Genomic DNA, 27,935 nt, shown 5'->3' on the forward strand with positions numbered 1-27,935 from the left:
ATTGGCAGAGTGGACACTCAGATATTCTTTAAAACCTGTGAATAATGAATGGTGAGTGACTTTCTTTGACAGTTTATTAAATTCACAAACATCATAGTTACTAGCTTACAGAAATGCATATACCTGGTAAAAATATGAAGCACATGACAGGCTACCCAGTGAAAAGAAAGTCTCCTATGCCTCGTCATACATTGTTTTATTGTAAAAACAAAAAAAGGTTGTGTATGTATAAATATGTCTCTTCTCCACTTAAAGAATCATGTACAAACTGACAAACTGTCCTACACATTGCCATTTACACTGCTGTATTTTTTGGCCATTCTTCATCATTATACATATTATACATTTATATACACATATATTATGCATTAGTACATGATATGTAATGACCATGAATGATCTCCAAAATAAATAGCAATGTATGTAGGAGTGTGTGTATGCTATTTTTAAATATGTATGTGTATATCACTATGTATTGTGTATTATATAATATATAAACATATATGTTTGTGTACATACTATAGTTTATCATATATATTACTTTGCAGTCATTCCTGGATGATGGTTCAGTTTTAACTCAACATTTTGACTGATTATTTTTTCCTTTGCAGTGCCCACTGTTGATGTCTTTCAGATTTCTACAAAAGAGCGATTTGGATTGGGACATCAGCTAAAAAAGTAAGTTTCCCAAGAATAAAAAATAAATTTCTATTTTGCTCAACCCTCTCCCCCCATTCTTATTTAATAAGAGCTTTTTGAAGTGAGTGCCTCCGGAGAGGAGTTCATCCATTACCAAGAGCTGCTTCAATAATTTAGCTGGCAGAGCTCACCTTTAGAACAAGGCTGCATTCCTTCTGTTTGCCCACCCAGGTCCACTCTTCGCCCTCCAACACCCTGCCCTCTCCTGTGGAGGCTGATCTGTGGGGGTGCAGGTTCTAATGCGTTGCTGTGTCTCAAATGTGACCAACAGAGGAGGAAGCAAGTATAAGAAGGAAGTATTTATTGCCTTTGGTTTCCACCCTAAGAGGTCCCCTTGAGTTGACTAGTCCTTCAACTGAAGCTTTCTTTTCTACTCTAGGCCACAGCCTTTGCATGACTGACTCTCTCTCTTACTGGATTCTATTACTAGTTCCCCATGCTTGCTCCTGGGGCCTAGAGGTGGGAACAATTAGTAGCCACCTGCCCTGGGCTATTGTACTGTCCTTAGTTCCTATACCTACATTCTTGAAACATTCCATCTTTAAATAAACCCTTTAGTTTCTCTTTGGACCTTGACTAAAGCAATGAATTTATAGTGTATAAACAAAATTATCCAGTCAAACTGACTTTTAAAACATACTAGCATATAGTCACAATACAAATTTGTTAAATCCTATCCTATACGTCAGCTTTAAGAATTTGTATTACTGGAGAATTCCCAAAGGATTATTTATTCTTCTGAATATACAAATTTTACATCAATTTATATTAAGAGAGATCATTAGATTATTGTTATGTTTAAACACATGGTTCACACCCTCCATAATGATGCAGTTGACGTGTTCATCTATACTTTAATGGATTTTAATTGAGCAATGTTCTAAGAGAAAGTACTTTCAAAAACTTTTTATTTCATTGACTAAATAAGGAATTTATTGTGGTCATTTTACCTGACCATTACAGATGTAAAAGGAAGCTTATGTGGGGTAGGTATTAAGGGTTGTACATATTATAGAGCTCTAGAATCGTCTAAGTTTTTATGAGTTTACATTGCTCAAATGTGAGTTATGTGTGGGTTACATTTGAAAGGAAATTAAGATAAGGGAGTATTCTCGCAAATTCTTGCAGATTCCTACTGTTAGGTTTAAATATGATCATATAAAAATTGGATAATAAACCCTTAACATTTTGAATCGTACATCTCTAAAACTAAATTCAACTTACAACATACGGTTAACACATAGAATGTGATCTCTATAAGGACTTTTGAGTCCTTATTAAAAGAAATATAAGACTGAGGAATTTTCTCAGTTTCCTGGACGGGGATGAGGTATGCTTTTCCAGTGGAACTGGTTTTGTTTTTTCAGTTAGATTTTGTTTTCTGTGTTGAGCCAGTATCTTACAGGTCTTGGAGCTAATGAGCATGGAGCCTGCCCCTGTGTTACGCCATCCAAGTTGGCACATAATTTTATTCCCCCTCCTCTGATTTTCTTCCCTCTCACCCAGTTTTCTTCCTGTTGTTAATTTTTTTTTTTCTATTTTGATTAATTTATTTTCGTAGAGCAGTTTTAGGTTCACAGCAAAACTGAGAACAAGATACAGAGATTTTCCATATGCCTCCTGCCCCCACAGGTGCATAGCCTTTCTGCTATCAGGGTATCCTAGTGGAATGATACGTGTGTTACAGCATGAACCTGTATTGACACCTGATTATCCAAAGTCCATGTTCTTAACTTTATGCACTTTTGTTATGCACTTAACCTTTTTTTTTTTTTTTTTAGTGAAATGTTGATCCAAATAAGACAAGAATTATAAAAATGCAGAATATATAACTTTATGCCCCTTAATGATGTCTGAGTATATCGTTTGGGCTCAGAAAAAGAAGTGATGTGTAAATTCCAACTCTGAAAAATTAAGGAAAGCTATGTTCTATGTTTGCTGTTTAATCACTTTGTAGAATATGTAACATTTTATTAATATTTCCATCTAAGTGGTTAACATTTTAAAAAAGGTTACTCTGTGGATAAATTTTAGTTCTATGGACAGTTTAGTATATGGACTAGAACTTTTTTTTAATGATTCCTGATAAATTTTAATCTAACGTACTTTTCCTTCATTATAAATAACAGTTTGACTGTGATCCCTTCTGGTCTAAAATTACATGATTTCAAAACATCTGAACTCATCTTCACCATAAAGTAAAAGAGGAAACTGAAATATGTTTTCCAGAAACATATAGCAAGTTAGGAAGGCAGATTCAAAATCTAGCCCCTTTCTCATTATTGCTCTGGTTTGTTCTCGGCAGATAAGGAACACATCAAACTTTTTCTGTGATTCTTTACCTGGTTTGTTTCTGGCGACTAGACCAGCGTAACAATTGCAGCAGCAATGCTAATGCAGTGCTTAATGTATGTCAGGTACTGTAGTAAGTACTTTACCTACATTAACTCACTTGATCTTCACCACAACCCTGTCCAGCAGGTACTGTCACTATCCACACTTCCTAGATAATGAAACCGAGACCCAGAGAGATTAAGCAAGGTACTTGTGTCACAGCAGTAGAGTCAGAGTTTGACATCGGATCAGTATTTTTGACCCATCCACTAATCTGGTTTTCATATATTCGTAGCTGTCCCTTCGCTTTATATTAGACTTGGGATATATTTTCAGCACAGAATGAATATAGGGAGAATGTGAAGGCATTAAAAGAGGGGCCCCTGGAAGAGGGGCGCTTGGGTGGCCCAGTTGGCTGATCTTCTGACTCTTGATTTCAGCTCAGGTTTTGATCCTAGGGTCGTGGGATCAAACCCAGTATCAGGCTCTGCTCTGATACTATACTATATCTAACAGATATACTACCCTATATCTAAGAGATATAGTATAGTGATCAGCCTCATTAGAATCTCTATCATGCAAAGGCTAAGTGTAACAGAGACCATGGAAATGATTTTAAACTGTGTATGACTTAATACTGAATTTCCATTGATCAAACTTAAGTTGTTTTTAAAAGGAAAAAAAGTGTTGCAGATATTTAAATTTAAATACATACAAACATAAAATTAGGTTCAGAGTCTTCATATGTTGTGTTTTCACTTAAAACAAAATTCAATTTATTTTTTTTTAATTTTTATTTAATTTATTTTTTAAGTTTACATCCAAGTTAGTTAGCATATAGTGCAACAATGATTTCAGGAGTCGATTCCTTAATGCCCCTTACATATTTAGCCCATCTCCCCTCTCACAAACCCTCCAGTAACCCTCTGTTTGTTCTCCATATTTAAGAGTCTCTTGTGTTTTTGTCACCCTCCCTGTTTTTATATTCTTTTTGCTTCCCTTCCCTTATGTTCATCCGTAAACCAAATTCAATTTATAACTGAGGTGCAAATCAAAATAAAGTGCTCAGATTTGGATTGTAAAATCAGTACGTTAATTTAATCTGATGCATGATACTGTTTTGCCGAAGTTGTTCTCACCACCACCGTCTGCGTGTAGTGCGGGCTCCTTGAGTGCCTATTCCTTTTGGAATCAGCACGAAGAAAGCAACAGTGTTGCCCTTGTGCACTCTCTATGCTCTATTTGAACTACCTTGGAACTTTTGTTGATGTAGCTGACTATGACATCATCTGGTGTAATTGAGCTTTGAAGTCTTTTTCTCTTTTATTACCAGCCAGTGGCAACTGTAGCAGCTCTCCGTGGTGCCAGCATAATAGTAAACACAAACACCAGTGCCAGGACTAAAATCTCATGGCGGCTCTCCATTATGCGGAGGTGGTCCTTACACCAGACGTGCTCATGTGTACATTTTGCACTACCATTAACTTTAAACACAGCATTAACTTTCCTGTAGAACAGTTAATTCCCGCCTTTTGAATCCAAGAGCATCTAGGGATCTGGGTGTCCAAGTTTAAGAATTAACTCATTTTAGATGTTGAAGTCACACTTTAGAAATGCTAATGTAATGTGAAAATTGGAACTTTAGCTACTGACTTGTTATATTTTTGTTCCAGTTAGTCTATCAAGTAAAAGAGAAACATGGACTAGGTTTCTTAGGGAATGGTACACAGGAATGGCAATTTCCCATATGAGGAAAAGAATCTGAATCTGCCTGGTACAGAGGGTGGGGTCACTGGGGATTTCAGGTTAGGTACAGGGAAAACCGAAGACCCTAATATTACTGTTACATTTAAATCTTGCTGAAATCTTGAGTGAAAAAAAAAATCTTCAAAAATTAAGTGCAAAATAAAGATTTCCATTGGTCTGAACTCTAAGGTGAATTTACTGCAAATTTGGAATCCTGCATCATTGACTGCAGTTCTGTCCCCTTCTTCCTCACTACCTCTGTGGCTTAGGAAGACCTCAACTTATTCCATAATGGCTGTTTCTTCTAAAGATCTGTGTAGGAAGTCTGAGGTTATACATTCTGATGATCTGAGTTAATTTGATAAAACCCGAAGGGTCTTGAGAAATTGTCTTAGTGCTAAGGGTCACACCTGTCCCTTTTGAGTGAGTTGTTAACATAGGTCAGTCCATATGGGATCAGCTCTGCCACTCATTAACCAGGTGAAATTGGGCAGATTTCAACCATTAGGCTTATTTATGAATAATAGCTACTACTGTCTGGGGGCGTTAAGAGTTAAAAGAGAAAAATAATCTGTGTATAAATTACTCCTTGGTATATTATACATGGTAAATATTGGTACCATTTTTTGCTCCAAAAGCAATCTGTGTTAGAAGTAACTGAGAGGAGGGGCACCTGGGTGGCTCAGTCGGTTGAGCGACCGACTTCGGCTCAGGTCATGATCTCAAGGTTTGTGAGTTCGAGCCCCGTGTCAGGCTCTGTGCTGACAGCTCAGGGCCTGGAGCCTGCTTTGGATTCTGCGTCTCCCTCTCTCTCTGCCCCTTTCCCACTCGTACTCTGTCTCTTAAAAATAAAGAAACACTAAAAAAAATAAATAAATAATAATAATAAAAAAACCCTGAGAGCTGAGAGGAACATGAAAAGTAGGCAATACTGAATTCACTTTTGAAAGAAAATCAAAATGTTTATTGTATACATAATGTTTAAAATATTATGTCTACTTTAGTATCAGCCTTAAGGGACCCTCCACCGTTTCCACCTGAAAGGTGAGATACCGAGAAGTTGTCGCAGCCTGGGAGCCTCAGAAAACAGTGCTGTGTCCACGTCCAAAATGGACGTTCCAGAATTCTTTGCCATAAAACAGTGATGTGCGGTGGTCTCAACTTAGAAAATACTGAGATCAGAGTTAGCAAATTCCTGCTTTGTGATAGTAACTAAAAGCTTTTAGAGACACACACATTTTTTTTTTAAACCACACTGTATTTAAAGGTGAATGGGCTGTGCTGAAAGATAAGATTTGCTGATTATGTATTTCTCCATAGAGTCAGTTTTGCATGATTTATTTTTACTTATGGTTTTTGCAGTTTCATTTTATTTCCCTTTTTATGAAGAAAATTGCATAAGCAAATCAAGTGAAAAGAAATTGACTTTACTTGTATCTTAATAGATAAAAGCATAATTACTATCAAACATTTTTTTAAGACTGTGTTTCTGGCACCAGCAAAAGAATTGTGAATATTCTTGTGGCTGAAGAACTTCGGCTAAAGTTGGTCCTAAAGGCTGGCATTCTAAATCTCTCTCTCTCTCTCTCTCTCTCTCTCTCTCTCTTTGAGAGAGAGATAGAGGGAGGGGCAGAGAGAGAGAGGGAGAGAGAGAATCCCAAGCAGGCTCTGCACTCACAGTGCAGAGTCTGGTGCGGGGCTTGATCCCAAGAATCACGAGATCATGACCTGGGCCAAAATCAAGAATTGGATGCTTACCCGACCAAGCCGCCCAGGAACCCCTAAATTTCTTTAAAAGAACATCCTTTTATCATTTATGTTATTAATCTTATCACAGTAATTAATGAGTTATTAACCAAAATGGCAGTCAAATCATAGAAATTTTCTGTATAATGCTTTCCTACATTTGGAGACATCTTGTATGATCCTAAATTAGAATCTCACCAATTACTGTGCATTTATTTTCCTTTGAGAAATACATGCTGTACGTAATACAGAAATCTCGTATTAAATCACCTTGGAACTGTGATAACAGACTTACTTTGGATTGACAGAATCATGCAGACATTTGTTACACAGCAGTGGAAACAGAGCAAAGAAAAATCCAATTGCCTGCACAGTAAGAAGCTGTCTGACAAGAAGGTGAAGTCCCCCCTGCATTTATTTACTACCTTGCGCAGGTAGGTAACAGATGACTTCACCATGGTCTTAACTGAATTCTGGGCGTGTGATGCTCCATGATTATTGTACTTCAAGCATTCTTTCTATAGCTGTGGCGTCTGTTTATTTTCTGTGTGACTTCAGAGAACAGACTGTTACATCCGTTCCATCAAAAACATATATTCATTTCTACATTTAGAGTTTTTGTTCTCTTAACGTGAGTTAAATATACTAAAATGGCATTCTTCGTTTTCTAGTCACATAGAGTTTTCTGTACCAAAATTGCTTCTGTATAGAGCTCTGAGATAGATAGGAGGGGGGAAAAAAAAACCCTGATAATCTTGTTTTGCTTTCCAGGAAAAAATATAATTCAGTTCAGTCCATGTGATCCCTCTACACATACTGTTGGTTTCAGTTTGAGCTGGATGGGCTGTATTTAAAGCAAGGCGGTGTTTGTAGCAGAGTTGAGGTGATAAAGCCTCACGGGTCTTTTCCATGGTGTGTTTTACTCGTGATTTGCCCTGTACTAATTGTTGTTCAATTTTGAAGGTCGCCAAGTTATCCTCCCCCTGGTTGTGGTAAAAGCAAATCCAAGCTGAAATCCGAGCAAGATGGAATCTCCAAAACACATAAGCTGCTGCGGAGGACTTGTTCCAGTACCGTCAAGGCTGACGACGTGTGCTCCAGCAAGTCGCACAGGACCTTTGGTCGCTCCCTGTCCAGCGACCCCAGGGCTGAGCAGGCGGTGACGACAATTAAGTCGCACAAACTCTTGAACCGGCCCTGCCCTGCAGCTGGCAAGCAAGAGGACTGCCTGGCGCTGAAGTCGCATAAACTGTTGGCTCGGTCTTGTTCTGGAGATCCGCGATGCGAGCACAACGCCAACCTGAAGCCCCACAAACTGTTGAGCAGGTCTTACTCCAGTAATCTCAGAATGGAAGAGTTGTACGGACTGAAAAACCACAAATTGCTCAGCAAGTCTTACTCCAGCGCTCCCAAGTCATCCAAGACGGAGCTTTTCAAGGAACCTAACGCAGAGGGCAGGAGGCTCTCTCTTACCTCAGGGCTTATTGGTATCTTAACACCCTCTTCGTCGTCATCTTCCCAGCCTGCTGTGCGTAAATACTTTCATCTTGAGTTCGTAAACGTTAGCTAGGGTGCAGGAGAGATTTTTGTTTTTGTAAGATCTGGTAGAGGAAAGAAGATGTTTTGTCGTTCTTCTTTTTTTTTTTTTTTTTTAATTTCCTCCTTTTGCTTTTTGGAAATCATTTGGCATACCAGACACGTGCAGCTGGTGCTGGAATGTTCGTTTTGATTCTGAAAAAATAAATGTAGCTGTTGATTTAAGGTCTAGTCCAAATTCCTATTATGGTCATGAATGCTGCTAAAAATGGAAGGAAGCCCGTTGGATCCACAAAGCCTATCCTTTTAAGCAAACATAGCATTTTAATGTTTTATCAAGTAGGTTTATCTGTTCTCTCGTTTTCTTACATAAGTGATGGAGGACAGAGTTTGACTAATAATTAAGTTCAGAGTAGTGTCCTTCCTGTTATATATAATATATAACATATAATTATATAATATATAATAGTATCTAATATATTTATATTTAAATTATTTGTATATAAGTAAATTTGCATATACATAAATATTATAGGGATATAAATATATAAATTAGGAAAACTTCACCTGTGAATCGTAACTTCTAAAGAAAAGAAACACTTGCATCCGTATCCCAGAGCTTCACTTAAAGCTGCTCTCAGTGTCTGCTTTATAAAACTGAAGTCACTTTATCCTGAAGTTTTTCTGGGGGAGATGGGGCCAGAAGGTAACTGTATTAACACTTAAGCCCTTTGGTGTGGAATTTATTGGGAGTCAGTCTTACACGAAATTTACCTCTAGAGTGATCAACATTACAGCTGATTTCAGATAAAGAAACAAACTTATTTTATGTATATTAATTACATAACATAGTTGATTAAAAATGTTTTCTTTTAGTAAACATGTGTGTATGTTGGGGCAAGGGTATATCTAACTCTTAACCATTAATATGGATACAGCTAGCCATAGATGAAATTGAAAACAAATAAGATACGTTTTCAGAAAGTTGTGCTGCTCTCATATAGATTTATTTCTAAAATTACATTGTAAATGATACCGTAAAATTATATTTGCGTTAATAAAATGTATTTAAGTATGCTGATAATTTTAGGTGGACATCCTTAAAAGCCCATTTCTTAACAGAAGTTAAGGGCATATAGAAAATAGAAGTAAGGGCATATAGAAATAGAAGTAAGGGCATATAGAAAATAATGTCAGAGTGGTGCATACTAGAAAGTTTCTTCCCATGGTAGTTTCACCTAAGAAAGAGAATTTCACATATTCTGTAAAAGAAAATGTCTTCCTGTCTTCCTGTATGATTAAGCTTAATACAGTACAATAGTTTAATGTTGTACCCCTTCAGCAACTGTCTAATTTTTCCTTGGAAGAATAATTCTCATTGTAAAATGAGATTAAAGTAGTCTAAATGAGGAGGTGGGAGCATTTGACGATGAGTACCAGAGGAAACGAGCTTTTGTGTACATTTAAAAATACCATTTTTACTAGAGATCAGAAATTAAGAATACTATTCATTTAGCTTAGACAAGACTTGCAGTAGTAATGGCAGAAAGTATATTATAATAAAGAAATCCTAAAGTCTTGATGTCGTAATCACTGATTTAATTCCTGTAACAGGTGATCTTAGATAACACTTGTATTCACACTGTTGCAAAAAGTCAAAGGCGTAATTTATATATGCTCCAAGTTAAAAAATTATTTTCTTCTTTTACTTTTCTTTTTATAGCCAAATGGTGCCAAATGCATTCCAATACGAGATCGCGGCTTCCTAGTGCAGGTAGGAGCCAAGCCATCCATTGCAGAAATATTTTAGCTTTTGATGGGTTTCCAAATTATTTATGAACTTGACTTCATTATTTCTCTTTATTGTTTTATCCAGACAATTGAGTTTGCTGAGCAGCGGATCCCTGTATTGAATGAATACTGTGTGGTTTGTGATGAGCCACATGTGTTTCAAAATGGCCCCATGCTTAGGGTAAGTTCTCACTGATAGAATACCATTGTTGATACAGAATATAAATGAAAAAAGGTTGAGACATAAAAATAAATAAGTAAATAACTTTATAGCAAATGCTCTCCTACTGAGGAAATTATTTAATACACATAATGGTAATAATTTTGAACAAGTGAATCACTATTTCTGAAGGAGTCTGTGAAAGAGCAAGTAGTTTCATATTAGTAAAATATTTCTTACTGTATTTCTTATATGTGCCTATCTATCATCTTTCTTTCCTTCCATCTATTTTTTATCTATCTGTATCTTTATTAATATCAATGGACATAGATCTAGATGGATAGAGAGATACATATAGATACAGGTGTATATATACAGGTGTATATATACAGGTGTAAGTTTGAAAACAGTGTTTCTTCAAACCACACAATTTCAAGATGCTTGAAGGGTAGAAGTTAGAAGAGGTATGCAGTAGTATGCATAGAGTCAGAATAAAGATTTCAAGAAATGCCAGATCACTGACACATTTGGGATGTTATTGAAGGAGTATAGAAATAAGAATCAAATGTGTGTATGTGCATTTTGGGAGGAATTATCCAATCTCAAGTGGTTTTTTTTTTTTTTTTTTGCAATTTTTAAATTGAGATAAAATCATATAACATGCAATTCACTGTTTTAATGTATACAGTTCAGTAGGTTTTGGTGTGTTCACATGTGTTGTGCAGCTATTATCACTGTCTAGTTCCAGAACATTCCATTCCCCACCCCCCCCCCCACAAAAGAAATCCATAACTGTTAGCTGTCATTCCGAATTTTTTACTCCCCTCCTCCCCTGACAACTGTGAAACTATTTTCTGTTTCTATGAATTTGCCTCCTCTGGACATTTCATATAAATGGAACCATACATTATGTGGCCTTTTGTTTTTGTCTTCTTTCACTTAATATAATGCTTTCAAGATTCATCCACGTAGTGTGTATCAATACTGTATTTCTTTTTATGGTGTAATAATTTTACATTGTATGGATGTAACTGTTTGAGGGACCGTTTGAGGGACTGCCAAACTATTTTTGACAGTGGCTATACCATTTGTATTTCTACCAGCGGTATAGGATGGTTCCAGTTTCTCCACATCTTCTCCAGCACTTGCGATTCTCCTTTTTAATCCCCCCTAATAGCCATCCTAGTGTGCGTGAAGTGGTATCTCGTTGTGGTTTGGATTTGCGCTTTCCCTAATGATTAGTGATTTCGAGCCTCTTTTCTTGTGCTTATTGGCCATTTATACATCTTTTTGGAGAAATGTCTGTTTTTATCTGTCGCCCATTTTTAATTGGACTATTTCTTTTTTGTTGTTTTTAGAGTTCTTTTTTATTTTTAAAGTTTATTGATTTATTTTGAGAGAGAGAGAGAGCATGCACTCATTCAGGAGAGGAGCAGAGAGAGAGAGGGAGAGAGAGAATCAATCCCAAGCGAGCTCCATGCTCTGCGTGAAGCCCGACGCAGGGCTCAGTCCCATGACCGTGAGATCCAGAGCTGAAATCCAGAGTCAGAATTCAACCAACTGAGCCATCCAGGCGCTTTAAGAGTTCTTTATATATTCTGAATACTAGATTTTTGTTAGATATGTGATTTGAAGATATTTTCTCCTATTTTATGGGTTTCCTTTTCACTTTCTTGATAGTGTCCTGTGACACACAAAATTTTTTAATTTTTATGTAGTCCATATTTATCAATTGAACTGTAGCCTAATTCCTTTTAAGTGTTTTATAGTTTCTATCTTACATTTAAGTCATTGATCCTGTTTGAGTTAATTTTTGTGTATCGTGAGATTGGATTTTAACTTCATGCTTTTGTATGTAGTATCCAAATGCCTCCACACAGTTTGTGGAAAAGACCTTCTTTCGCCATCGAATGATACTGACACCCTTGTGAAAATCATTTCGCTGTAGATGTGTTGGTCTCTTGTTGGACTCTTAATTTTATTCCACTGACTTGTATGTGTGTCCTTGCACCTGTACTACACTATCTTGTTTACTGTAGCTTTGCATTAAGTTTGTCAGCAAGAAGTACAAGTCCTCCAACTTTGTATTTCTTTTATAAGATTGGATTTCACTATTTGGAGTCCCTTGCATTTCTGTATGAATTCTAAGGTCAGCTTGTCCATCTCTGCCAAAAAAGGCAGTTGGAATGGCTTTGCCCTGGCTCTGTAGGTCAATTTGGGAAGTATTCCTGAGTTAACAAAAATTGTAACCCTTCCAGTCCATAAGGAACACAGGAAATTTTTCCATTTATTTAAATTATACCCTATTTTGTAGTTTTCAGTGTTCGGGTCTCACACAACCTTGGATAAGTTTATTTTTAAGTTAGTTCATTCTTTGTAATGCTCTTGTCACTTCTCATCAACATTGTGCTAGAGGTTATAGCCAGGGCGGTTAGGTAAGCAAAATTATTCGAAGGTATCCAGGCTGTAAAGGAAAAATGAAAATGATCTCTGTTTGCGGATGACATGAGCGCTGTGTGCTAGGCACTGTGTGTACATATTTTGCATATTGCTTCCTTATTTGATTTTCACAGAACTCTTGTGGTTTGTGTATTTTTGTGCTCATGGTACAAATAAGGGGATTAAGATTGAAGGAGGTTAAGCAGTTTGTTCAGCATTACTCAGCAAGTATGGGTAAAAGCTGGACTTCGAACCTGCTTCTGCCTCATTTCAAAACTGCATCATAAATGCTTATTGAAAACTCCCTAAGTATAAGGCACCATGCTAGATTCTGCTGTACTTTTTAAGAGAAATTTGTCCTGTTCTTGGGAATATGTTTGAAAAGACAAATTACAAAGCGTAGAAAGAGACAATTCTATTAGAACTTGTTTGCATTTCAAGATTTAGACTCTAAAAAAACATAGAATAGCCATTTATGATCATAATCATCTGTCAAATTGTATGATATATTTGTTTATGGGAAACCTATATAAAAAGTTTTTCTTGCTACTCATACACTATTTTTTTATCAGTTAGCTTTTCTCTTGAAGAGATACAATGTTATTCTGAAACCTAAATTAACTAAATTAGCATTTGTTTATTAAATATTTGTGCAAGTTTGTTATTTTTGTGTGATACATGGAAATGTGTAGTTACAATGAAAATAAGGAGAATGCTTTGGTCACGTTAGTTTATCCCATTCAGGAGGTCCATTTATACTTTGTTAATGTTCCTCTGTGGATCCTGGCCCATTGCTTGATCTAGGGCAATGCAATCTTCACTCCAGAAGATAATAGTAATGTTATTAATGCCACATGCTTTTGAGTGCTTTTTATGTGATCGTGTGTTGAACTTGTTTTACATGGATTATTTAATTGAATCCTCATCATAACCCTATGAGGTGGGTATTATTATTACCCCTGCTTCACAGATGAAGAAACCAGTAATTTATTTAATATCAACACTGCTGGTAAGCGATATACACAAGATTTGAGCCCCGGGACAGTGGCACCAAGCCATGGTTCTTAACCGTAATGCTATTCTTGACTCACGTATTTGAACTGACTACTTTTACATCCTGGAAATTTACTACACGTTTCACTGGGAGTTTGCTCTTTACGGTTCAGTTAATGGCAGCTCATTCCTATAGTAAGTGATAGAAATATCCTAATTGCTATTGGTATTTTCTGCACCTTGCTCCCAGTTTTGTTTTACCTATTTTATTCTGCACCAGTGAAGTTGGCTGTTTCTTTGTAGAAGTGGAAGGGCTTTTGTAAATAACGATGTTTTCTAAATAAGTATAGCTAGCTATCAGCTGGTTTTCTTTTGCTGTGATTCAGACTCATACTAAGGAAATCAGAAAACTTACTTGGGTTTTTTAAATAGTTAGGTAAATGACAGATGAAATCAGGTCAGGAAATGAAAGTCAAAGGAATATCTGATCTTCAAAGGAAGAGAAGTAAACAGAAAGAACTGCCTCTTGATTGTTTGAAAACAGATGTTGAACCTCAATCAGGCATACTCATTTATTCTGCATCTTTCTTATATTTACATTGCAGTATGTTCTACTGTAATTTTAATAGAAATGTGTAAAATTATTACAAATAAAATTTCTTATGGGGTATATATTATTAAAATGACTCATTGACCATTTATTCAGCCTAAAGGATGCATTACAAGCTGCAGTGGCTCCCAGAGATGTAAAGAGGATAAGTTATATCCCATTTGGTGATGAAACAGGTTAGATAAAACTCAGGCTTCCATAGAATTCTGTGCCTAATGTTCATTATGTTTGTTAGACTTTTCTCTTTCCGAAGCCAAACTGTGTCTTATATTTTTTTCTCTTTTCTCTAAGCATGATTATTTATCGGATTATATAAGTCCTCTTTTACTACTATTCCCCAGAAGTCCTAACATTTCGGTCACTACTTGTACTATTCTGTCACTTTACTCAGAGGTCGGGGTAAGCATGTCCTACCTTCTGCAACACAGGTAACTACACTGTTTACTTATTTAGAAATACCACAAGGCTCCACTTAACGCTTTTGTTCACGAAGGTTATAAATATCATTCCCAGGCATGAGACCTGACTTGTAATACTTTGAATCTGCTTAAAATTCATATTAACATCACAAGGATGGTCTAGTCCTAGATTTTCCTGGGTTTTTCCATTTGACAATGCAGATTGGATTATGATCAGAAAACCCAACCCAAACCAAATCATTGGTTCTCTACATTTTGAAATCAATTAGAATGTTAATGCAGCAAACTGGGAGATGCTTTAAAATGCTTTAAAAACACTTCATCAAGAGGTTTTGGAAAATGCGAAAACAAGAACTTACTGCCAGACTCACCAGTGTTTTATCAGCCTGTAACTTCCCAGTGCCCTTGTCTTTTTGTTATACTCACTCTGAACACCATGAGTCAATGCAACTGTTGGTCTTCTTTGAACCCTGCATAAGGGCTGCTGAACCCGGTGGGAGAAAACCACGTACGTGGTTGTGTGGGTTAGTGTCCCTACAGTTAGAAGTTTTTATCACTGGTACTTGGCAATCATTCTGTGTGTCCCTGCTACTAGACTTTCCCATTTCCCTGATCAACATGGGATATGAAAAGTAGGATCTCATTCTCTTCTCCTGTCATGTGAAAACGTTCCACATTGCTTGCTCTGGATGGACTGATTAGGCCCGAGATCCTGCTTCATTATTCAAGAACAACGCCCAATCCTATTAAAGCAAAGTCAGCTGAGAAACCCGACAATCTGTATTTTTGTGTATCCAACCTTGCTGTGGACCTTAGACAAATGTTTGTAGCTTAAGTTCTTATTTTCAGAATGAATGAAAAAGCACATCCTGTCCCCTCCTCACCCCATCCTCCCATCCCCCGCTCCATGTCTCAGAAATAAGATTTCAAGTTTTGAAATACAACCTAAGATAAATAACAATTATACCAAAAAAAACCTTTAATTCAGAAATATGATTTTTTTTTAACATCCAAATTGAGTAGAAGAAATTGATTTTAAAGCTCAAACAACAACTTAAGTTATATGAGACAGTGGAGAAGCTTAAACATGCATGGGCCTATCTTACTATAAATCTGTCTTGATCTCTGTGGGATTCCTGTCTTTCTTAATGGACAGTACCTCCCCCCGCCCCCAGCCCCCCACCCCGCCTTGGAATGTGTCTCTCTTCCAAACCATGAAAAGAACCTGAAGCATAAACTATAAAAGTCAGAAATACAAAGAGCTGAAGGCTTGTAGGTTTTGAGTTTCCAGTAGATATTCTTCATTATTCTCATATGTGTTCAATACTAGTTTTTTAATTTTGAATTTTTATTTGCGCTGCTCATTTCTTTTTTAGCAAGAACAGTTTTAACAATAAGTTAAGGGTTTGGATGAACTATGGATATAAAAATAAAAACACTTCTTCATAATAAGCCTCAATGAAAATTTTCATTAAAAACCTATTTTTGTACACACACTGGGTTACAACACACAGAAGACACGGCTTATCCAAGTTCCCTAATGCTGTTAATAGTGAAACAGCTCTGTATACCTCAGGGGGAGTTTATGAACCTTATCTTACTTGGTTCTCTTTCTCGGTCCTCTGCTCTACTTGATGTGCTAGGTGTGATTTTTTTTTTTTTTTTTTAAATCCCTGTTTACAGATAGGAAAACTGAACTGTGCACATGTGCCTCAACTGGAATAGTAACCAGTTTCTGGTTACTGTTCTGTATATTGGGCTTACATGAAAAACTTTGTTTAAACAGAAAGAGGATGGCAAAAAAGGGTTTGCAAACCACTCACCAACACCATGCCAAGTATAAATACGTAGCTAGATTCTCTTGAGGTTTATCATTTCTATTTTCAGTGGGAAGTGATTTAAATTCATTGAAAACACAAAGTTTCTACAATGCAGTTAGGTTCTAAAATATTCTTTAGGGCTTAACCATTCTTGAAATATGTTTTCACTGCTCACATTTAAATTGTTTTGATTCAAACAAAATTTAAAATGTATGTTAAAAACTTCTAAAATAAATCTCAGGGACACATAAAGTTCTCCATGTGTTTAAATGGTGTGTAATGAATATTATATTGCAAAAAAAATTATGTATGTGCAATGGCAAGAAGGACTTGGCATGGTTTTATAGTTTAAATTATAAGAACTAACTGCTGGAGGGCAATATAATAACATGAAGAATAGGTAATATTTTGCAAATGGAAACTTATTGATTGTAAACTCAAAAATAAACTCATAAATGTTGTACACGTTTGGTTATGTTTAGGCTTATACACTTTATTAAAGTGTATGTGTAGTAATAGCTATTAAAGGATCATGTTCTATTTTTTTAAATATATTTTTGTAAATTTGGGGGCTTATTTATTCATTCATTCATTCATTCATTCATTCGTTTAAGTAATCTCTAAACTCAGTGTGGGGCTTGAACGCACAACTTCGAGATCAAGAGTTGCATCCTCTACCAACTGAGCCAGCCAGATGCCCCAACTATGTTCTATTTTTCATTAATGCTAGAGTTTTTTGTGTAAATAGTATAGTAATAGAATTTGTTGGGGGCAGGGGATTAGCTGAGAGTCAGCTAACATGAAAGATCGCTAATCCACTATATAAATCTTATGTTTCAATAGGGAAGAATGATTTGGTTTCTCTTTCTTGAATAAGATATCCTTTCTGTGAGCAAGGAGATGTCTAATCTTGATTTACTTAATATGACTTGAGAACTTTCTTTTAGGGTGCTATGTTGTGTTGACATTTTGAACTTCTCAAATAAAATGTGGATAAACATGGGAGAAGGGAAAGTCAAAGGCTTACAAAACCTAGTTTGTAAATTTTTATCTCAAAATGAAACTGATTTATGTCTCAAATACTGTCTTAAACTTTCTAGTAAAGTGAGCAATAAATACAGAAGTGTTAGTTTAACGATTCACTAGTATTTACTTAGGTCAGTGTTAACCTATATATGTTAATCACCATATTACTACCTCTATATTTGCCATTTTACAAAAAGGGAAGATCAAATTATTTTTGTAAGAATATAATGTGCAGTTTTAATTTTTTAGTATGGTAGCAAAATTTCTTTTTTCCCCCCAAATTTTCCAGGGTACCTGATTTCCTTCTTCAGACAGTTGCAGAAACAGGATATTCCTATAAATCAGCTTCATACATTTTAATCAAAAAGATGCAAGAAGGGAAAAGAAGTGTCCATAAAGTACTCAAGCCATAGCTTTATCATCAGGATTGTAGGTTTATTATTTAAAGTAATGGGTCCATTGGTAAGTCCATGTGATTAGGAGATTTGGATATAATCATGTCTGGGAGGGGGATGAAAAGGAAATGCAAAAGACAGCATTGAAATGTTTATATATTACCCAAGATAAAAAAAAATAAGAGATCAGGGGTGGAACTGGTGAAAATTATTTGAGACACAAACCAGGGTGGCGCATGAATCTCTAGGATTGAGGACAGAGTGGGCTGATAGAGATATGGAACAATAACTATTATATTTTTTCCTTAAGTCTTTGAAATTTTTCCTAAGTTAAAATTATAAAAGTTTATCCATCCAATCTAATATAGGACGAAGTATTTTCTTTCATCTTTATTTCTGTTGTTTCAAGCAATAATCAGGTACTGAAAAAGGTAGTTTCTTTTGTTTTAAAACATTTCCTGGAATCTGTGTGTGAATACACATGTACATGCATACATACATACATACATACATACATATTTGGATGATCACAAAGTAAGTGTAATTGATTACCAAAAGTTCAAATGACAAAATAAAGCCAATTGTTACTCATATACACTAAATAAGCTTTATCCTATTTTTAGCTTTGGGATTGATGGATTTTATTCATAAAAATGTATGGTTATTTGACAAGAGTAGTATTAAAAACACCATCTGTGTCCCTGTCTACTTCCTCAGAGAACACTGTTGAGTAGCTGTTACATGAATAAATTCCTAGGGCTCTTTATGATTGCCACAGTTTTATCTTCACCCTGGACCCTCGGTGGTATACTGTTCCACTATCCTCAAACATCAGTATAGTGTTTGGCACTACACTAAATGTACAATCAGTAGTTTCTGTTACTGTTTCAGACCATATCATGCTCCTAGAAAGTGAAGAGAAGAAACAATCCAATGTCTCTGGGAAAAATTGAGTGTGAGACTTACATACACATAGATAAACACACAAAAAAATAGAAGATAAAAAATAGGTTAAACACTTAAGTAAACAAAAAATTGCGGAAATTGAACAGTCTGCTCTAAGTATATCCATCTATGTATAGCAGTGTGTATATAGCTTGAGTATGGATGAAGAACTTTCTCCAATTAATTTGCTCTCATAGGTAGTTTTTCCTGCTGTTTCTGAAATGTAATCAAACTGCACTTTTAAGGAGGACGAAGGAAATATATCAGTTCCTTTTTCCCTAAAATTCTTTGGGGAACGTCAACCAGAAATGTTTGTGATTGGTCATGCTTATGTACACAAAGCCACCACTTGGGCCCTTTTTGAATATAAAGGGTGGACCACAAAGGACCATACTTCCCACTGGATAAGCACTAGACCAAGTGGTCCTCAGAAATGAGTGAGCTTAGAAGCAGTGGCACTAACAAATGCCTTTTGTCTGCTAGGCAGCGGCACCATGGATTGTATCGTTAGGCTTCATCAGCTACCTAATGCAATGTAACTCGGGAGATAAGATAAATCAAACAGATGACACTATATTAGATTTGAAAGATGAGAACTTTTCCAAAGCAATTGCAGAGTGTATATTTCAGTGCTGTTGACTTCAGGAGGTTATTGAAGTCACAAGTCTTTGCACCAAAACCAATCTTTCAAGAGCTGGGTAACAAGTAAGCAGAGTCATGCTTATTTCTTCCAAAGAAAACTACCTAGGGAAAAGTGGAATTCTTCTCTGTATATTTATTTTACATAGCTGTTCGGTTTAACCTCATTTTTTAAGGATATCACCAGCTTAGGTGTCTGCCTTTTTTTATACATCTCAGATGCAAATGTGTATTAAGCAGGAGAGATGTATTTTCCATCTACTGCTGAAAAGTTCTGAGTGCAAGTGCCTACAACTATTTGAAATGGATTTCTTATATTGGTGACTCTGTATCACTAGGTGATTATTTACCAATTGTTACCTAAATTTAGAAATGTATTAAACCAAGTCGTAGGATTCCTTTCTTTTTAACATTCTGAAACTTTTGCATTATTTATTACATGGAATGCCATAAATTTAATTTAGGAATTGGGCAATGGAAAACAGTGGTGTAACTCATTCCCCTTTCTTTTGTAGCCCACTGTGTGTGAACGAGAGCTTTGTGTATTTGCTTTTCAAACCCTGGGAGTAATGAATGAAGCTGCTGATGAGATAGCAACTGGAGCTCAGGTAGTAACACACAATACTAATTATTCCTTACTCTGATTTGAAAAACTTGTTCTGACCTACTAGTTTCCTTCAGTCTTTTGGACAAATATTTGATAGTTTGACGTTAGATTAAAAAACAACCCGCATTTGATTTTTTTTTTTAATAGATAGAAACTCAATTTTGCTATCTTCATCTAGTGAGTGTTTTGTCATTTTGCCATTGCCAAGGGAAGAAATTAAACCCACATTCTGTTGTTTAAAAAATAATTGTGATTCTTTCACGGTGAAGTTGAAATATCGAAACACTTGCACATGTATTCTGTAAAATTCATTTGTAAAGTTATGGTACCATAAAATGGAATCTAATTTATTCCTGAAACTTAGGTGAAAAGATAAAGGGCAGAACATATAAGAAAAAGCATCCAATTTTACAATAGCAGTGTTTACGACATAGGAAGGCAAATAAATATAAAAAAAAAATGAAACAACTTGGAAGTAGAGAAGCATTCCATGTTTCCAGAAGGAAAAAAATATTATAAAGATGATAGAATTTACTTGTTGCAATTCTATCAAAATTTCAATTGATTTTTAAAATTTATTCATGGAACCTAACTTTCTAATAAATCTATAAGAAAAAAAAATCAGACAAAACATAAAAAAAATATGAATGTTAATTAAGGGAGGCTAGACCAAGCACATACAAAAAAATATTATGCAATCTTATATTTAAAAAAAAATACAGTACTGGCAAAGAATAGAATGTCAAATGATCCCCAAAACAGATCTTGTTAAAGATATACTTAATATACTTTAAAGAAGGCATCATATAAAGTTGTAAAGTAAAAATGATTTAGTAAGTGGGAACAAATGGCCTGTAATGTGGGGTGGGGGGAACAGATTAGCTCTTTACACTGTTGGTAGAAACAAATTCCCAATGGCCTAAAGAGTTTTGTTTGAAAATACCGTATACATACTAGAGGAGAGTAAACAGTGTGTCAGGTTTATTCGTTTATGCCGTTTCAGGAAAGCATAAAGGAAAACACCAGCATCGAGTCCATACATATTTCACGTTTTCTACTTGAAAGAATAGTGAACATTAAGAGATAATTATGAAAAAGTTTATTTTCCCTCAAACATAAATGTATAAAAGCACATAAAAATAGAAAACCATGAAGATCATAACGGATTATTAGAGGAAATGAACGCACGATTCACAAATATGGACCTATAGTTAGTAAAGAAACATAAGAAAATATTCAGCTGTATTTGAAATCAACAGGAAACTAAATGTGAAAAGAATTGCCAATCTGTCATTTTTAAAATTTGCAAAGATGAGTGGGAACAAATGATCATATAACAGACATTCTTTCAACAAGTACTGAATGCCTGCTATGTAACAGGCATTGCACCAGATGGAGGTACAACGGTAAATATGGATAGCACCCGCCTCATGGATTTACGTACATTCTGTTAACCTGATTATTTCACTGATTAACTAAACTGAGATATATCCACCTGAAGAAATATTAAGGAAAACAGTTGTGATGTAATGAGTTACAAATGAGAAATAAAAATACAACCAGTATAACAGTGATTGTATGTCATGTGGCAAAAAAGATTCCACGATTAAATTTCAGAAATACAGATTGATATTGCCCCTACACCCAAAATGCACATATTTGCATATTAAAGGCTCTCAGAAAAACGGAAACTAAGAAAATGAGTAGCCACTACTTTAAGGGTTTCTCGAATGTGTCTGACCATGTGGGTCTTTTTTCTTTCCTTATTATTTTTTTTAATGTGAAAGTTTTTCTTACCAACTGGAACTAATATTGCTCAAAGAAAAGATAGTTTACTATATGCTATTTATAGCTAGGTAAAGATGATTAAGCTTTACACAGGTGTGTGTGTGTGTTTGTGAATATACATGCATGTATTTTACATGAATAGTGTGTGTGCATGTGTGTGTGTATTTATATATGTATATATGTAATAGGTATATGTATGTATGTATGTATATAAAATTATTTGAGTGGTAAAATTAACATTTGTGCATTTTAGTGGATGTAAATTGTCCCTCAGACCATTTGAAAAGGGAAGGATTTAAAGCCTGGAAATAAGAAAAATGGATTAGAAAGAAAATTAACATCATGCCAGCAAGTAGGCTAGGCTGATAAAATATTAGATTAGGTGCTTTCCCCCCCTTATTATACATACATCTCAAAAAATAATGTTTGCTAAAGAGAGATTAATTTTGGATTATACATGATAGTTATAAAACACAATTACTCGGCCGTGTCAACTTAGTGGTTCTACTCCAAAGTGGAATATTCTTTTCGCTACTTTGAAGCAAGTACCCAATATTCTGTTTATAATTCCAAAGATTAGGTGGAAACAGATTCTCTTTCTAGTATATCTCAGTAGTCCTGCTGCATCAGTTGGCGCCTACATTTTAAATGGTTCTATGAGGCTGCAAGAACATTCCTTAGGGGGACACTGAAGGAGGCTATCCTGGAACGAGTGTGTTTCAGCAGCTAGGATTCCAAACACTCAAATACTGTTTCAACAAAAACAGCTCCATTTTGTGTGTGTGTGTTGGGATCTCATATAAATGATTAAGAAAAAAAGAATCCATATTGAAATGTTTGAAGGCCATCGATCTTCAATTTTCAATACGCCTCTTTTACAGAATACGTTATATATCCGTAGGCCACTCCTGTACATGCCTTTCTTGCTCACCTGGACTTGAACTTTCTCATTTGCAAGTGCTCCTAGGCCGCCTTTACCTGCGGGGGAGGGTGCAGAGTCTTGCTCTGCCAGCTGGGTTGTGTGTAATGGCCTGTGGCAGCATGTGATTCTGTAAGCCCACAGACCTCTGTTCACTCAAGAAATGGCCTAATTCCCATTGCCTGAATTCTGTATTTCTCTATCCTAAGTATCTTAGCCTCCAGATTGCCTCTTCAATTATATTATTTGGGCTAAGAGGAAAGATGTGTGTAACCTGATGGCTACGCCACTCACCATATGTGCTGAGGTCCTATTAAGAATCTCTCATTTTAAATGCTGAGAGTGGGGAAATACATGATTTGTGGTAGAAGAAATCATAGTCATTTGTTAATGTTTATTTTTTAAAGTAGACCCTTTCCTTCATTGAAAAATTAACACATGCAGACGAATACAAATCCAGTGTTATACAAACCTTTCCTTGTTCAAAAATTCTGAATGCTAACTTCTGCAACAGATAAATCATAAAATTACAGTGGTTTCGGATGATAGACATTTTTATTTCTGGCTTACGCTGCTGGCCAATTAGAATGTTTGTTAGGCAGCTTTCTGTGTGATGATTGAGGGAACTGGACCGTCTGCTCTGCTGTCTAAAGTACCTGTCCGATAGTAGAGTGGAGAGAAAAGTTGAGAAGGTGCACCTGTTGCTTCTTCAGCTCCACCCCTTCCCGCTGCCAGTCCATTGATTGAGGTGATTGAAGCTAATCATACAGCCTGACCTGGACAAAAGGGGCAGAAATGTCCCACGAAGAGCAACTGCCCCCAGTCAATAGCTCTATACCCAGGAAGCCAGGAGTAGGAGGCTTTGGTAGACCGCATGTGATTTTGCTATGGTAGTTATGCTATTTCTTGGAAGTTAGCTTAGGACATATATTAACATAAATAATTCTAATTAAATTCTCTACCCTGACATCCATTATTTCATTAGAGTTTGCTTGACTCCACTGGTGAAATTATTGGCAAAAGAATGCATATAATTTTTGGTAGTTTTGATTGTTTTGAAGCTTTCAGCACAAGATGTTTAATAAATATTTGATTGAAAGAAGGAACATTGTTCAGGTTATTAATTATTGTATCTGTTTGTATCTTTATTCTTGTGGTAAAAAACACATACCATAAAATTTACTATCATAACCATTTTTTAAGCATACAGTTCAGTAGCGTTAAGTATATTCAACTTGTTGTGAAACCGATTTCCATAACTTTTTCATCTTGCAGAACTCGAAACTATATCCATTAAAACAACTCCCCTTATGTAAACCCCCTTCGTCCAACTCTGGTAACCACCATTCTACTTTCTGTTTCTATGAATTTGACTACTTTAAATACCTCATAAGTGGATCTTAAAATATTTGTCTTTTTGTAATTTCACTTAACATAATATCCTCAAGGTTCACCCTTGTTGTAGTATGTGACAGAATTTTCTTCTTTTAGGCTGAATAATATTTCCTGTATGTATTTTCCACATTTTGTTTATACATTCAACTGTCAGTGGACATTTTGGTTGCTTCCATCTCTTGGCTATTATGAATAATGCTGCTGTGAGCATGCATATGCAAATGTGTTTAAAGTCCTTCTTTGAATTATTTTAGAAATATATCCAGAAGTGGGATTGTCACTGCCAGCAGGATCATATGGAAGTTCTGTTATTAACTTCTTGAGAGGCCTCCATACTCTTTTCCATGGTGGCTGCACCATTTTATAATTCCATCAGCAGCACACAAAGACTCCAATTTCTTCATGTGCTTAACACTTATTATTTTCTGGGTTTGTTTGTTTGTTTGTTTGTTTGTTTGATAGTAGCCATCCTAATGGTTGTGAGGTGATATCTCATTATGGTTTTGATTTGCATTTTTCTGATGATTAGTGATGGTGAGCATCTTTTCATATGCTTGTTGGCCATCTGTATGTCTTCTTTAATGAAACGTCTATCTGGGTTTTTTCCTATTTTTAAATTATGTGATTTCTTGTCGAGTTGTAAGAACTGTTTATATATTCTGGATATTAACCCCCTTTCGGATATCTTATTTGCAAATATTTTCTCCCATCCTATGCCGTTTCACTCTATTGATTGTGTCCTTTGATGCACCAACGTTTTCAAGTTAGATGCACACCCACTAGTCTGTATTTGCTTTTGTTGTCAATCCAAGTAATTGTTGCCAAGTTCAGTGTCATGAAGCTTATCTCCTATGTTTTCTTGTGGGAATTTTATAGTTTAAGGTCTTAGGTTTAGGTCTTTATTACATTTTGAGTTAATTTTTATGTATGGTATAAGGGTCCACTCCAGTTTTTTGTGGATGTAGTTTTCCCACCATCATTGTAGAAAAAAGTATCCTTTTCCATTGAGTGGTCTTAGTACCCTTGTCAAAGATCATTTGACCCTATATGCAAAGGGCGTGTACTTTTATAAAGCTTCAGTTGCAGACCGTGTCACGTAATTCTCGAAAATTTTTATAAGACAGTGCCAATTCCCTCTCCACTGCCAGAGTTTCAGAAGAAGCTATTTTATTTTACTGATTATTCTTTTTTAGGAGTTTTTATTTGTTTTTCTTTTATTGGGAGACCAGATAATGCTGAAAACAATTTGTATCTGGGTTAAAGTGCATCGCTCTGGGGTAGAAGGAATGTGAGTGTGGGTATGGAAGACAAAAAGGATTTTATTATGTCTTTATTATATCTATTGCTTGGAAATCCTATGTATACACACACCTATAAATAGAATAGTGTGTTAAAAACATACTAACAGTTTCAGTCCTACTGTTCTCTGAGTGAGTCTTGGGGGTATGTATGTCTGTGTACTTTGAGAAGTATTACTAATAGATCATATACCCAATGGAATGGTTTGAGTGTTGCTAATTATTTTAGGTCCCTGGCATTTCTGGATGCTGTGATTGGGTGGCTGTGTTTTGTGAGTATACACACAACAGAGTGAGCCCTGCCATTGTTAGGTCACAGTGCTCCTTTCATTAACCACAAGAATCAAAATTTGTCTTACTCTTTGTGTGCATTTTTAAAATGCCTGTTTAAAAACTTTCTCGAAGTATTTTTTCTCTATAAAGATTAAGCCCATTGCTTTCCTTATGATGTCCCTGTCTTCACACTGGCACACTGTCTCCATTTAGACAGTATCTGTTTTCTTAATTCCGTGGCCAGAAGCTTATTGGTTTGGGGACTGGAGAGGGGGCCTTGCCCTTAACTGTTAAATAACACTGCCTCTTAGTAAATTGTGTGAAAAGGCCATAGAAGAACATAGGAATAAAACCATCATATTTAGCATACGAAGGTCATTAATGGCCTGAGGCAAAGAGCTGGAAGAAGTCAGATGATGTCAGGAGCTTCACTCTTCTTAGAGCATGTCAGACTCATTTCCTGCATCTGCAGTTTCCATCACCCGGAACAGTTTCTCCCCAGAGTTAGGTCTCCCTCTCTATCTTTATTCTAGTCTCTGTTGAAACATCACACCTTCCTAGCCACTCAGAAACAGCACCCTCTATTGCCTTAGTCTCTAATGCCTGCTTAATTTTTACAGCATTCAACATGACCAGAAATGTATTTAAACATCTATTTTGTTTAACTGATTTGTTTTATTATGCATCTTCTCCATTAGAGTGTAAATTCCACGAGAGAAAGGACCTGTCTGTCTTGTGCACAGAGCCTAGAACAATGTTAGAGCATAATATGTGTTCATGACAAAGGGATATTAGGACATAATTGGGAGCAACTTATTTTATTTTATTTTATTTTATTTAAATGTTTATTTATTTATTTTGAGAGAGAAGGATAGAGCAGGGGAGAGGCAGAGAGAGAGAGAGAAGGAGAGAGAATCCCAAGCTAACAGCACAGAGCCCATTGTGGGGCTCAGTCCCACAAACCATGAGATCATGACCTGAGCTGAAATCAAGAGTCGGGTGCTTAACAGATGGAGCCACCCAGGCACTCCAACACATGTCAGCTGTTTTAAGTTAGTGGTCAAGTTTGTGCAGACTTGATCTGAAGCCGTAAGTTACAGATCTGAGAAGTTGATAGCAGTGCTGAGGCTTTCCTGATTAACTTATGCTAGGTACCATGACAGGAAGAAACAATGGCAGAGCACTTGATGAAACCCAAAGGATGGTAACTATCTTATGTATGTATTTCAAGGTGGTAGATCTACTAGTGTCCATGTGTAGGTCTGCATTGGAATCTCCTAGAAAAGTTGTCATTTTCGAGCCATATCCTTCTGTGGTAGATCCTAACGATCCTCAGATGCTGGCCTTCAACCCCAGGGTGAGTACTTACCCTCGCGTGCCCCTCCCGTTTCCGGTAACAGCAGCTGAAATTCTAATCTCCTTAGCTTTCCTCTTTCTATCTAAATCCCTCCCTTGGCAGGCACATCCCTGACCTGCTGTGGACTCTGGATCCATTTAGTAAATACGGTTCTTCTAACACAAACTTGGTTTCCGGCCTCCTTCGGTCTTTCCCATATCCTGTTACTTTCCCTGTCTTTCCGTCTCTTAAAATCATTTTTTAGAACTTCATCTTTATGAACCTAGACCCATTTCATCCTCTCAAATTGTGATCTTTACACATCCCATCTGCATGGAAGGCAGGTAAACAGCTATAATAAACTGGTTTGTAATGGCTGATATGATTAATTTCATTTTATATTTTTTGAGATTCTAGCTTAGTGTAACCTCATTTTCAGGGTCATGGGTAAAAGGACCGACTTGTTTTTCTTTTGTATTTTTTGCTTCCTCATCCCTTGCCTTCCCCCCCTTCCTCCCCTGTTATATGAAGGTTAGTGGAAGTTTAATTCATGTTGATCAACTAACATTTCTTCAGAAAACAATTTCACAAATATTCGTGGAGATTTGGTGGAATCCTTCTAAAATAGCAAAATCTTCAAATTGCATGAGAGCTAAAATTGCCTTAGTTTCTATCACTGTTCATCTTGAAATCATTTTCCAGAAACAATGGCTATAAAAAAATGTCCTTGGAAAAGCTTTCCCTCCTTCATAAGTGACAACGGTACACGTAGTTACAGTGTGCTTGAAGATGAATCATCAGTTAAGTGGTGTCATTTATACACCTGCTAGTCATACTCTTTTGGTAATAATCTTTCAATCAAAAGGAAATAAAAACAAAATGATTTTGTAATATTTAAAGTGGATTTTGGATTTTAGAAGGACTCTATGCTTACTTTATACATCATGGCTTAATTTTTTTAGTGAAAGTAAGAATCAGGAGCCCAATATCTTTTTTGTATTTATAGTTTTCCCCCTGCAGG

At 36.0% G+C, this 27,935-nt stretch overlaps 1 protein-coding gene across 2 annotated transcripts in view; it reads left to right on the forward strand.

The window, feature by feature from the left end:
- The window catches only part of PARP8 (poly(ADP-ribose) polymerase family member 8), a 180,226-nt gene that overhangs the window by 125,804 nt on the left and 26,487 nt on the right, over positions 1-27,935 (forward strand). For both annotated transcript variants that reach the window (XM_058719380.1, XM_058719388.1), the window contains exons 11-17: positions 612-678; positions 6,834-6,959; positions 7,489-8,053; positions 9,785-9,835; positions 9,938-10,033; positions 19,814-19,906; positions 26,810-26,935. In XM_058719380.1, coding sequence (XP_058575363.1) covers positions 612-678; positions 6,834-6,959; positions 7,489-8,053; positions 9,785-9,835; positions 9,938-10,033; positions 19,814-19,906; positions 26,810-26,935 — 1,124 coding nt within the window. The remainder of the gene's footprint in view (positions 1-611; positions 679-6,833; positions 6,960-7,488; positions 8,054-9,784; positions 9,836-9,937; positions 10,034-19,813; positions 19,907-26,809; positions 26,936-27,935) is intronic.

The sequence above is a fragment of the Neofelis nebulosa genome, chromosome 1 (genome assembly GCF_028018385.1).
Source record: "Neofelis nebulosa isolate mNeoNeb1 chromosome 1, mNeoNeb1.pri, whole genome shotgun sequence".
Taxonomy (NCBI): Eukaryota; Metazoa; Chordata; class Mammalia; order Carnivora; family Felidae; genus Neofelis; species Neofelis nebulosa.